The 11,775-nt window shown below is 34.0% G+C and overlaps 2 protein-coding genes across 2 annotated transcripts; one reads left to right on the forward strand and one right to left on the reverse strand.

Moving 5' to 3' along the window:
- The first annotated feature begins 382 nt into the window (after nucleotides 1-382).
- LOC143538465 (carboxyl-terminal-processing peptidase 3, chloroplastic-like) lies at nucleotides 383-4,012 on the forward strand. Its single transcript, XM_077032027.1, has 11 exons — nucleotides 383-581; nucleotides 1,843-1,924; nucleotides 2,102-2,232; nucleotides 2,325-2,411; nucleotides 2,500-2,578; nucleotides 2,667-2,755; nucleotides 2,832-2,987; nucleotides 3,085-3,171; nucleotides 3,247-3,396; nucleotides 3,488-3,595; nucleotides 3,667-4,012. The coding sequence occupies exons 1-11, from the start codon at nucleotides 534-536 to the stop codon at nucleotides 3,883-3,885; spliced, it is 1,236 nt and encodes a 411-aa protein (XP_076888142.1). The 5' UTR covers nucleotides 383-533; the 3' UTR covers nucleotides 3,886-4,012.
- A 4,949-nt stretch (nucleotides 4,013-8,961) lies between these two features.
- Nucleotides 8,962-11,266, reverse strand: LOC143538466 (chaperone protein dnaJ 6-like). The gene is made up of 8 exons (XM_077032029.1): nucleotides 11,156-11,266; nucleotides 10,136-10,234; nucleotides 9,943-10,044; nucleotides 9,789-9,848; nucleotides 9,595-9,701; nucleotides 9,427-9,509; nucleotides 9,271-9,361; nucleotides 8,962-9,188 (listed from the first exon to the last, which is right to left on the reverse strand). Exons 1-8 carry the CDS (start codon nucleotides 11,261-11,263, stop codon nucleotides 8,990-8,992), a joined length of 849 nt encoding a protein of 282 aa, XP_076888144.1. The 5' UTR covers nucleotides 11,264-11,266; the 3' UTR covers nucleotides 8,962-8,989.
- Between the last annotated feature and the right edge of the window lie 509 nt (nucleotides 11,267-11,775).

Below are 11,775 nucleotides of genomic sequence, written 5' to 3' on the forward strand. Positions count from 1 at the left end.
TTTTTCTTTTTTTTGGTCATGTTACAAGTTTCAACGCAGAGGTCTTCACACTGACTCAACTACTTAAGGCCACAACTTGAGATCCACGTGGAGGAACACATGAGGCTGTTAGAGATACTTCCAGTCCAAACAAATACGCAACAAACTCATACACCACAAACAAAAAAGATTCACTCATTCATTCATTCATTCATTCTTCTTACAAGCATCTTTCCAGCAGTTTCACTTAGATTAATTATTATTCACAAACATACATCATGGATGCTCTCAACAACCCTTGTTCCGTTTCATCAATCTACACCAAAATTCCTCAGACACCCACTTCAATTATCCGCTATAAACACCGAGATTCTTGTTTTAGTTTTAACAGTTACCGTAGCAAGTGTACAGTATTACCAATAGCTCAAGCCTTACCTAAACCCAACCCACAAGTTGGAAGCTGTGAATCCAATAGGAAATTGGTTGGTTCATCAATTGCTAAAGGTTTGATTGGCCTTGCTGCTGCAGTTTCTGTGTGTTTAGATTCTCCTGCTATGGCTGAGTCATTGACGATCGCCTTCCCGGCTTCTCGGACTCATGAGGTATTTGATTATATATAATAGCACCCATTTGCACATTAAATTTTAAGTAATACAACATTTGTTGTTATATGTGCCACTGTTATTGCATATGCTTTGGAGTTTAAACTTTAAAGGGACATATATGTTGTAAGGGTGTAAACGAGCTCCGAAGGTACTTGAAGTCGAATTGATAAAAGCTCGAACCTAGCCGAGCCCTCATAAATCAAGTCTGTCACTCTGAGCTTGAGCCTTGTGTGGGAAGCTCATTTAGGCTCATCGAGCCTTGCTTATTTTTAAGTTTTACCTCTTTTGGACTTCTATGTATCAACTTAACACTTGACAACCGAGCTTGAGCTGAGATTTGGCTCGTTTAAGGTACTAAACGAGCTCGTTTAAGGTACTAAACGAGCCAAGCCGAGCTTAATTAGGCTCATTTAAGGTTTTTCTCAAAATATGTAAAAACAATACAATATATATAAACATATTAATCAATAATAAACTGTTAAACCTTAGACAATTGAATCAAGAACACCAAAGACGATATTGCATAAAACGTTTATGCGACTATTTTCATTAATAAGAAACAAGAACAAAATATTTCCTACCACACTAAAATTAAACCTATTGATGGGTTTATATAACACCCACAATTATAATCCTACTCAAACTAGGGAACAATAATCATACTAGACTTCTACAGTTCTACTTTATCTAATAACAAATAAAAGATAACTATGACACTAAGTTATTCAATTTGGTCCATGAACTTTTGATCTCCACCAAACCGCCCCTTGAGATCTTCCGTACCACCCTTATATTTTTCGCATTAACCATTCGGGTCCTTCAAGTTGGTATTGTACCAAGTTTTACATAAACCAGACGAGTTCGATCTGTGCCCAAGCTTGAAAAAACAACTCAAGCCTAGTTGAGCTCTGGCTCGGCTCATTTACACCCCTACTTTTACACACAATCCTCCACGAATAAAAACTACTTACAATCTTGTCCCTCATCTTTACCCATGTTTTGGTCATTTTAAACCATCTTCCCCAAGATTTTTAAACATCTAACTTTTCCATATATTAATATTTATAAAAAAAAACTACACCATAAAAACGACCATTTTATTCTCTTTAATTTTAGTATGGTATTTATATAGTTTTGGTTTTCCAAAAAAAAATCAACATGTTACATGGTTTCGCACGGCATCAAAGGGGCACCTTTCTAGTTCAATGACACTAGCATGAAAATGAGGTGCTTAAAAGATAATAATTTGTTTCGACAGGTGAATGCCGTCCAGCGAACTCTTGTGGAAACTTGGGGTTTGATCAGAGAGACTTTTGTTGATCCAACTTTTAATCATCAGGGTAGGGTTTACTTGTGTTGTTCTCATTTATAAGAAAAAAAATTATAAGAGGATGGTGGAATATGGTATATTGTGTGACTGGATCACAAAAACTAGATGTTACAATTATTTATGAATAATTGAATACAGTATATTATGCTGATAAGGTGTTTGGTCTTTGCCTGTATGGGTTTTGCAGACTGGGACTCAAAGCTGCAGCAAACAATGGTGGAAATGCTTCCTCTAAGCACAGCTGATGCCGCATATAGCAAGATTAAAGGAATGCTTTCTACTCTTGGGGACCCGTTCACTCGTATTATTAGTCCAAAGGTACATCAACCATATGATATGATCACCACCATTTTTTTGGTTTTCCTGTATTATAATATAAATAAACACTGAGTGATGATTTACACAAACAGGAATACCAAAGTTTTAGAATTGGAAGTGACGGAAACGTGCAGGGAGTCGGCCTCTTTGTCAATGCTGAACCGAAAACCGGTCATCTGGTTTGAATAACATATTCATTTTTTTCACATATTTTCTTACTCGATTATGATATTTTATAATGCCGAAGCTTATAATTTCTTGTTTCAGGTTGTGCTATCTTGTGTGGAAGGTAGTCCAGCTGCACGAGCTGGAATCCATGTAGGCGATGAGTTAGTTGAAATCAATGGTATGGTCCTCATTTGGGATTTGATTGTTTACCCTTTTGCATTCAAGACAATATCGTATTATACAAATTATTAAATCTTGTTAACCAGGGGAAAGGCTTAACGGGATTAGTGGTGAGGCGGCTGCACAGAAGCTCAGAGGTCATGTTGGGACAAGTGTTTCAGTCAAAGTCCACAATGTAAAGCTTACCAACTAAAATAGTTATAGATTCCTGCAAAAATAGTTATAAAATTTGATGTTTGTATGTTTTACAGGGCAAAAAGTTGGCAATTGACTCTAGTTTTAGAGAGGTTAGATTACCTCGTGAGTTCATTAAGCTTTCTCCGATATCAAGCGCTATTATTCCTCACAGAACTCCAGATGGTCACGTGTCGAAAACCGGATATGTAAAGTTGTTAGCTTTTTCCCAGGTGCTTAATTATCAAAATCTGGTTCTAGTTTTAAGTAAAGCAAGCTAATTCGGTAATCGATTTAAATCTTAAACTGATCAAACTACGTTTTAAACAGACGGCTGCTGCTGATATGAAACACGCGATTCACGAATTGGAAAACCAAGGCGTCGAGTCATACATCTTGGATCTTAGAAACAATCCGGCAAGTACCCGAAAGTCAACTTTTTGATTGATCTTTTTGTAAATCATACTTGAATGAACATGGTCAATGCTGCAGGGTGGTTTGGTCAAAGCTGGACTTGATGTTGCCCAAATATGGCTAGATGGAGACGAGACTCTTGTGAACACGATAGACCGAGACGGGAACATGCTGCCTATTAACATGGTCAACGGGCACGCTCTAACACACGATCCATTAGTCGTTCTTGTAAGTTTCATACTTTCATCAAGTTTCTTGAAATTTAGTTCAATTTTCTAGATTTTAACATAAAGTTTGCTTAATTATTTTTTGAAAATAGGTAAATGAAGGGAGTGCAAGTGCAAGTGAAATCTTGGCAGGTGCATTACATGATAATGGTAGGGCAAAGCTTATTGGCAACAGAACATTTGGTAAAGGAAAAATTCAGGTAATTAATTTTGTGACAATTTTTATTATTTATAACCGTATGTTAACTTGACTAAATGATGTGTTGTGTAGAGTGTGACTGAGTTACACGATGGTTCGGCTCTTTTTATAACGGTTGCCAAATATTTATCGCCCGCACTTCATGCCATAGATCAAGTTGGGATAGCACCTGATGTTCAGTGTACAACTGAGATGCTGAATTCACCTAAAGAAACTTTAGAAGGGGATTCTTGTATTTTGGTTGCAGAACATGAGTTGGATAATCAAGAATATAAAGGTTCTGCTTCCTGAAATCTTGATTTTCGACTTCTCGGGTTGACGCGTTTATTAATCGTTCACAACCTGTTCATTGAACTCAATGCGTGCATATGTCTATAACACCACTCGGTCAAAGCACCATCATTCTATATATTTAAGGTGGAATTGAATATTGCTTTTATGACCTATCAAATATACCAACTAGTTGCATGTATCAGCATCTTTATTATTCCTAAAACATTATCAATGATATCCATGATTCAATGAAAGCTTTGTATTGCAATAGTTAAAAGGGTCTTCAAAATATTATTATTATTTTTAAATGGTGATATAAGTTGATTATAATATGATATATTACACATATGAGGTGATTATTACATCAATGACAACAGTCAATAGAAACCCAAATAGTTTCTGTTCTGTTTGATCTGGTTTGGTTTTCGGTTTAATCGGTTTGTGATAAGAAGCTGATCCAATAGTTAGAAAAGTCTTATTTGAGCCTATTAGATAAGAGGAAACAGGAAAACAAAGGTCCAAACTCCAAAAATATCGGACATAACTTAGAGCATCTCCACCGGTGTGTTTGTGGTGGTTTTTGTTGACATGGAATGGTGCAAACAAAGTTTACGGGTGGTGACAAACGTTTGTGTAGGTTTTTGTTTGTATTCTCAAACGTTTGAAAGGTGGGTTTGTAGTGGCCCCACCACAACCACTACACACAAATCATATGTATATACACATATATATACATATTTATTATATTCTAATGTTATTTGGAAGATGAGGTGGATGTTTTTATTGGTTTATGGGTGGAGTAAAAAGTGGGGTTTTTTAAAGATTTGGTTAGAGTATGATGTGGCGATAAGGTGGAGGTTTGAATTGGTTTATGGGTGTAGATGCTCTTAGGGCTACGAATGGAATAAGGGCCTATAAGTCATAACCAACAGACAAAAATGTCAGTCTACAAGCCAGATCATGTGGCTAACCGTCATAGTCGGTTTGACCTGCCTATTAGATTGATTTAAAGCTTCGACTTCGTCATCTAAAAATTTCCTGATTTTGTCAATCTTCATTGCATTCCTCCTTTAGAGTAAAACACGTGAATCATTGATTAGAATAACTAATTCGGCTATTTATGGTTTTAACTTTAAGGTTTTTAAGTTAAAATGACACATCTTGTAATGGTTTGTTTATTTAGTTTTATCTTAAGTTCATTAAAAATATCTGTGTTTATCATTTGTGCTTCAGCTTTGAAAACAAATAATTTATCAGCTTCTCAGGCTATGTGGTATGGACACCAATTGGTGTCCTGTGTGGCATATTGGTGAATTGGGGAACACCACCCCTACTATTTGTGTTCGGTGAATTGACAAAAGTTTTAGGAGAATTCCCCCAACCATTTCACCAATCTTCACCCCTTTTTTCTTTTTAAAATAATCATGTATATTAATAATCTTTGGTTAATGATATTTGTATTTGTTAAAATTTAAAAAAGAAAAACTAAATGCATAGGTTTGTACAAAAAAATTTCTGAACATCTCATCTCGCAATAAATTTTAACAAAAACAGATTTTTTTTCGAAAAAAAAAATTTGGTATCGTAAACGACTTTGACACGTGTTTGAACCGGTAAATTTGGTTCAATATATTTACGTTTTTCGAGCTACCCAACGACGATGAAGACTCAAATTTATATATATATATATATATATATATATATAGGGGAGATTTCAATTAAGAACCCCTTTGAGTTTTAAGAACTCGAAAAAACTCAGTGTAACGATTTTTTTTTTCAAATTTTTTTTACACATGCGTAATATATGTAAGTTACGTACACATAAAAAAATTACAGAATTTTTTACGCACCGAGTCGACTTTTTACAAATGTGTAACGAACGTAAAAGCTAGTATAACCACTTACATATTTATTCTCTCTCTTACTTTGCTTTTTTGCCAAATTTAATCTCAACCACATATTCCAATCCATTTAATTAAATGTGTGGCCTAGAATTAAGTTCTTAAAACTCAACATAGTTCTCAAAATATCCCTCCCCTATATATATATATATATATATGGTAAGGTTAAAATGAAAACCCACTTGAGTTGTGAAAACCCACGAAAACTCTATGTAACATCGTTTTTTTTTGTTACATGTAATATATGTTGTAACATTTAATACAAAACATCGAAACATCAAAAAAAAATGTTTTGCTATTTTTTAACATTTTTTTACTAATTTTATATATGTTTTCAGGAGAGAGAAAAAGTTATATTTATATTTACATTTTTTATTCACTTTAATTGTGGACCACAAGATTTAAACATTAATTAAAAACATGTGGTTGAGAATAGGTTTCTAGAGTTTTCACAACTCAAGTGGGTTTTCATGTTATACTTAGCCTATATATATATATATATATGGGAAATTTCAAATGAGAACCTCTTTGAGTTTTAAGAACTCGAAAGAACTCAGTGTAACGATTTTTTTTTCGAATTTTTTTTACACATACGTAATATATGTAGGTTACATAGACGTAAAAAAATTACATAATTTTTTACGCACCGAGTCGACTTTTTACACATGTGTAACGGACGTAAAAGTTAGTGTAATCAGTTACATCTTTATTCTCTCTGCTACTTTGACTTTTTTGCCATATTTAATCTCAACCACATATTCCAATCCATTTAATTAAACATGTGGCCTAGAATGGAGTTCTTAAGTTCTTAAAACTCAACATGATTCTCAAAAAATCCCTCCCACATATATATATATATATATATATATATATATATATATATATTCATTTTATGTTTATAGATATTAGTTATAAATCAGTGTTTTCAATTTAATTAGTTAGTAATGTTTTATGTTGTATTAACTTTAGTTATATTAAATTTTAATTTTATTTTAAATATATAAATAGTATTATTTTAATTAAAAAAGAAAGTAATTGGAAAATTAAAGAGTATTTCTCTAGGGAAGAGAGTAGAATGAAGTAGAGTATGATGTGATGTTGATATGACACTGCGAAAAAACTAGTGAATTATGCTACATAATAATCTAAAGACCAAGAGCTTTCATAACATGATGGAGATCCACACAAGATTGAAGTACATTTTTGTTCAACATCAACCATGCAACCTTAATCAAACATTTGCATTCACATAAAATGCAAGACACAAAACATAATATTTAGACAACAAAATAACACACGTCGCATCCCCATAGATCATCTAGTCAGTCAAACTCCAACAAAACCTTAACTTGACACATTCATTCATCAAACCTCAGTTCCTCAAGTGAAGCAATGCAGTCAGGATCAAAACCAGTCCAACAAGCACGCCCGGAACCGGTAATGCGACCCCGGCTCCCGTGTCAGGAGCCGGGGCGGGTGCCGGTGCCAATGCGAATACCGAAGTGGCTAACACTGCAATGAAGAGGCAAAACATGAAGGTGCTAACATGTGCCATTGTGTAGATGACTTATTTAGCTTTGAGATTGTGAGGTTTATATTGACTTGTAAGAATGTAGAGATGTGACAGCACAAAGGTGGTAATTGGGTGAAAAGGGTGGCCGGCAGCCGGTGTGTACACGTTTATGTTAACTTTTAGATTTAGTGGTGTTACTTTTGGGTCCCTCCCGTTGTTATTGTGCTTTTCAACTCTTCTGTTGGACACAAATATATTTTATTTAACTAGGGTTTGGAAGTTTGCTTAAAGCTTGTGGGATTCGAATAATGTGTGCATGTGTCGTTTAATTAATATCCTACTCAAACCTGTTTCGATGCTAACGATGATTAATCATTATTCATCCCAAATCAAAGTTGATCAAGTTGTCATTCATAAACCGTTGAAATCAGTCGGCTTAACGGTTAGCCCATAATTTTATCATAACCAACCAAACCTTGACCGACCAAGTCAACCGTGAGCAGCTTAAGATAGACATGCAAACAGCTCAAAACAAACCAAGCTTAAACGAGCTTGAGTCAAGCCCAACCTAAATTCAGTGTTAACTAATTATTAATTTATTATTAAAGCATTTTTGTTATTTATTTGGTTTTTTTAATTATAGTATTTCTATATATTATTTAGTTATTTTTATTATTTTTTGAAATAATTATTAAAAAATTTTAGTATTTTTTTTATTTTTTTTAATTACAATATTTATATATATTGTTTAGTTATTTTTTTTCATGATTTAATATATAATAATTATTATTATTATTGTTATTACAGTATTTATATAAATATATTTTTTGTTTATAATAACAATAATTATTATTATTATATATTGAATCATGAAAAAAAAAACTAAATATATATATTAAACATCAAATATTAGTTAACTCATAAAAGACACTATTCACCCAATAGTAATAGAGTACACTATTTACATTTTGATACGTGTACAAGCCACAAGGTACTTAAAAAACCAAATGAAGTTCACATGGGATTTTGAAATTCAATTCATTGTGTGTGCTTAAAGAATATTTAGATGTATTTATAAGATTATATTTTCTACTTGGCATTAATACTATCATACTATTTTTGTCAGTAATTAACTTTTAATTACATGTCTCTCATAGTAATATTCGATTAATTTTTCATATATACTTCTAATTAACTTTTAGTTACATGTCTCTCACAGTAATATTCGATAAATTTTTCATATATGCTTCTATCTAATTATCTATGTTTCAATACAAACATTACTTAAGGCCTATCCGTGAAGAAACTTTATTAATTTTATGTTTTATTAACGCCCCATCATGATGCACGGGTTACGTGTGTTAACACTCCCGTCGCAACGCATGGAGAATTTTACTAGTTGTAATTAAAAAATAAAAAAAATACTAAATTTTGTTAATAATTAGTAACAAAGAAAGCCCAAACTCAAGCTATACTCAAGTTCAAGCTCAAACTCTCGTAGGCTAAACAAGCTAAGCTCAAGCCTAGTCGATTTGAGACCAACTCGTTTACTTCCCCTATTCGGAGCAAGGACTCGATTTGATCATGAAACAAAAAACAGAAATAGAGTCAACATGAAATATTCATAAACAAGTTGCTAAAGTCAACAGACAGAACCAGAACACAGTCACACAACCACAAGATAATAATATAACAATTTGGTTATGTTTTACTTAGATTTCTTAGAACCCTTGCGTTTTTTTAGTTTCTCCCTTGCAGCTTCAAACTCTTCTTCAGTAGGTTCAGAAGACGGTTCACCTCCACCATACTTACTAACCAAAGACGAAAACATCGCATCTACACGCCCTTTCCTTTCGCTTTGCCTTTGTGAAATAATAGCATATAAATCATCCGACCCTTTCTTTGACCTGCATTTAGTCAAACATAACAGTTCAAAACAATACAATAAGCACCACGGGACCCATAATTGTAAAAAATATTAGTACTCACTTTCCCCTACGCTTCAACGGGCTTGTGGGTGGCTTTGTTTCAGAAACCTGTTTACCCCATTTTTGATAAGCTTTGGTTGACTGCAGATCTCCTGCAAGTAAAACAAATGTTACAAAATCTTCTTTTTTGTGTGGGAAAATTTAATCTTAAGCTTACCAGCAGAAATTGCCTCGTCGAGGATGTCTTTGAATCGATGTGAATCGAGCTTAGGATCTGAGCATAGCATAGAGCAAAAGAGCCTATGAACAATTTAAAAAAATTAGAAAGCGCGTCACGAAATTGAGTTAAATATAGATTAAATAATGGTTATATGTATGCATGTACCTGTCCATACGACCTTTGTACTTCTTGTAAAGATCAATCAAATCATTTTTCTCAGAGTCGGATCCTCTGTAATTGGATTCAAACTCCTCAATATCCGCTTCTGTAACCTACATTAATATTTGCATTTCCGTCTTATAAATGAATTAATGAAACCCAATAGCGTTTATACATGTTTTCGAAAGTGTTTTTCATACCTTTTTATACATAGACCGAAAGTAATCCTTCAAATTTTGAGCCATATCACCAGCAAGATCCTGTTAAGAGGAAACATAAAATAAAATAACACAAAACAAATTAAATTCAACAAAGCTCGAGATGATATGATATGATGCGGAAAATGATACTCACAGCATCATCAACACATCCGGTCTGATCATAAACTGCTCGTTTCTCCTCGTCACCAAGTATTGAAATAACCTTCTGCAGATGCTGAAATTTTTCTTTGGCATCCTATACATGCATATGAGCAAGTTAACAACCGGTTAAACTATCTGAATAATAAGTTGTGAAACAACCAATACAATGAGATTAATATTTTTACCTCATCACCAGGATTCTTGTCGGGGTGTAAACGCAGTGCAAGCTTATGGTATGCTTTTTTTATTTCCTGTTGAGATGCTGTTTTTTCCACTCCAAGGATCTACAAAACACAAAATTATCATAAATAGTTATGTTTATAATCTTATAGCATTAAAACAGCATTCTGCATCATGCCTGAAAAGTGAAAACAGTTGAAACATAGAAATACCTAGAGGTGAGCAACACCAAACCATTAACCGAAACCAAACCAAAAGCCAAACCTAAATTAATAAAAAAACTGACAAAACCAACCTAAATTAACCAAAAACCGAGTTAACCAAATATCACTTTTGGGCTCTTTTTCTTTGTATATCCTCAAGAGTTATGAGGGACGGGGGCGTCCCCGGTCACCCCCTTTTTTTGCTTTGTAGGGTAAATTTTCATGATTTCGTCATAACATTTTTATAGGTATTGAGCCTGGTCACCCCTACGACTTAGCCCAAGCTTCGCACTATATCCTCATTTAACCAAATTAACCGAAACCAAATTAAACCATTCATATTTTCATATATTTAGAGTTTTTATTCCTCTATATTTATAAAGTTTTAGCCTTTATACCTCCAATCCTCCATGTTTTATACCTCCATTTCATGTATTTCTAAGCAAAAATTCGGGTGGCTGATTATATCAAGTATATAATTTTTAGGCCAAGTTTGGTTCTTGTTATCAATCGAACCTGTTTCGATTACGAATTTTCCAAAAACCGATTATCTGTAATCGGTTTGCTCACCCTTAGAAACAAAAAAATAATTACCAATGAATTCATGTCAATTAACGACCTAAATTATTTTATTACAGTGAACAGTAAACAAAAATTAGGTTTAAGCAATTGACAAATTATAAGCAATAACAGTAAACTTTAAAGCATCGATTGTACTTTACGAGATAAAAAAAAAAACCCTAATTTGGAACGGTGCCCTAAACAGAAAATGAAACGAAAGAAATAGTAAATAGTAATAGAATGAATGAATGAAGAAGATACCTCGTACAAGGTCTTATCATTGGAATGGGATGAAGATTGACCGTGGCTTTGTTCATCTTGTTCAATGTTTTCTTCATCAACTGCTGCCGACTTCTTTCTTTTACCCATTTCAAACAAAGCAAAAGAAGAAGAAGAAGAAGAAGAAGAAGAAGATAAATCGGAAGAGGATGTTGGAAGCAGGGTAGTGTTTAACAAGAGGAAAGTTCCATGCTTTTATTTTCCCGCTAACACATTCCTAATTCCCCCGGTGGCTGGCCATGCGTGTAAATGGTGGATCTACAACATAATTCTAATTCTAGAGCGTAAAAAATTTTTTGATTGTACGTTACCAGAAATCTTTTTACTTGTTTTGCGCGTATTAGTAGCCGGTTTCACGTTTGGCGCGTATGGGGGCCCGGCAACGCGTTTCACACTTCCCCAGCCTGGTTGCACGCTGCATGTACGGGCATTAAATTACCTGTTTCGTGTGTACTGGCGCCCAGCTACTTGTTTCGGGGGTTTGGTAATGCATTTCGAGTGTACCGGCGCCCGGTAACACATTTTGCTCATATAACCACCTTGTTATGCGTTTCACGCATCTCAAGCCTAGTTTAGTAGTACGCGCGTCTCCACGCCCGGTC

This window comes from Bidens hawaiensis, unplaced genomic scaffold (genome assembly GCF_021521415.1).
Source record: "Bidens hawaiensis isolate Kalapana, Puna unplaced genomic scaffold, B.hawaiensis_p1.1 tig00011632_1, whole genome shotgun sequence".
In the NCBI taxonomy this organism is placed as follows: domain Eukaryota; kingdom Viridiplantae; phylum Streptophyta; class Magnoliopsida; order Asterales; family Asteraceae; genus Bidens; species Bidens hawaiensis.

Bases quoted from the DNA above. Each gene is read 5' to 3' on its own strand.
- LOC143538465 (XM_077032027.1), top strand. From the start codon at position 534: ATGGCTGAGTCATTGACGATCGCCTTCCCGGCTTCTCGGACTCATGAG. The intron at 582-1,842 runs GTATTTGATTAT...TTGTTTCGACAG, and splicing joins CGGCTTCTCGGACTCATGAG to GTGAATGCCGTCCAGCGAAC. The intron at 2,233-2,324 runs GTACATCAACCA...TTACACAAACAG, and splicing joins CTCGTATTATTAGTCCAAAG to GAATACCAAAGTTTTAGAAT.
- LOC143538466 (XM_077032029.1), bottom strand. From the start codon at position 11,263: ATGGGTAAAAGAAAGAAGTCGGCAGCAGTTGATGAAGAAAACATTGAA. The intron at 9,362-9,426 runs GTAAGCTTAAGA...TTTTACTTGCAG, and splicing joins CGACGAGGCAATTTCTGCTG to GAGATCTGCAGTCAACCAAA. The intron at 9,189-9,270 runs GTGAGTACTAAT...GACTAAATGCAG, and splicing joins CCGTTGAAGCGTAGGGGAAA to GTCAAAGAAAGGGTCGGATG.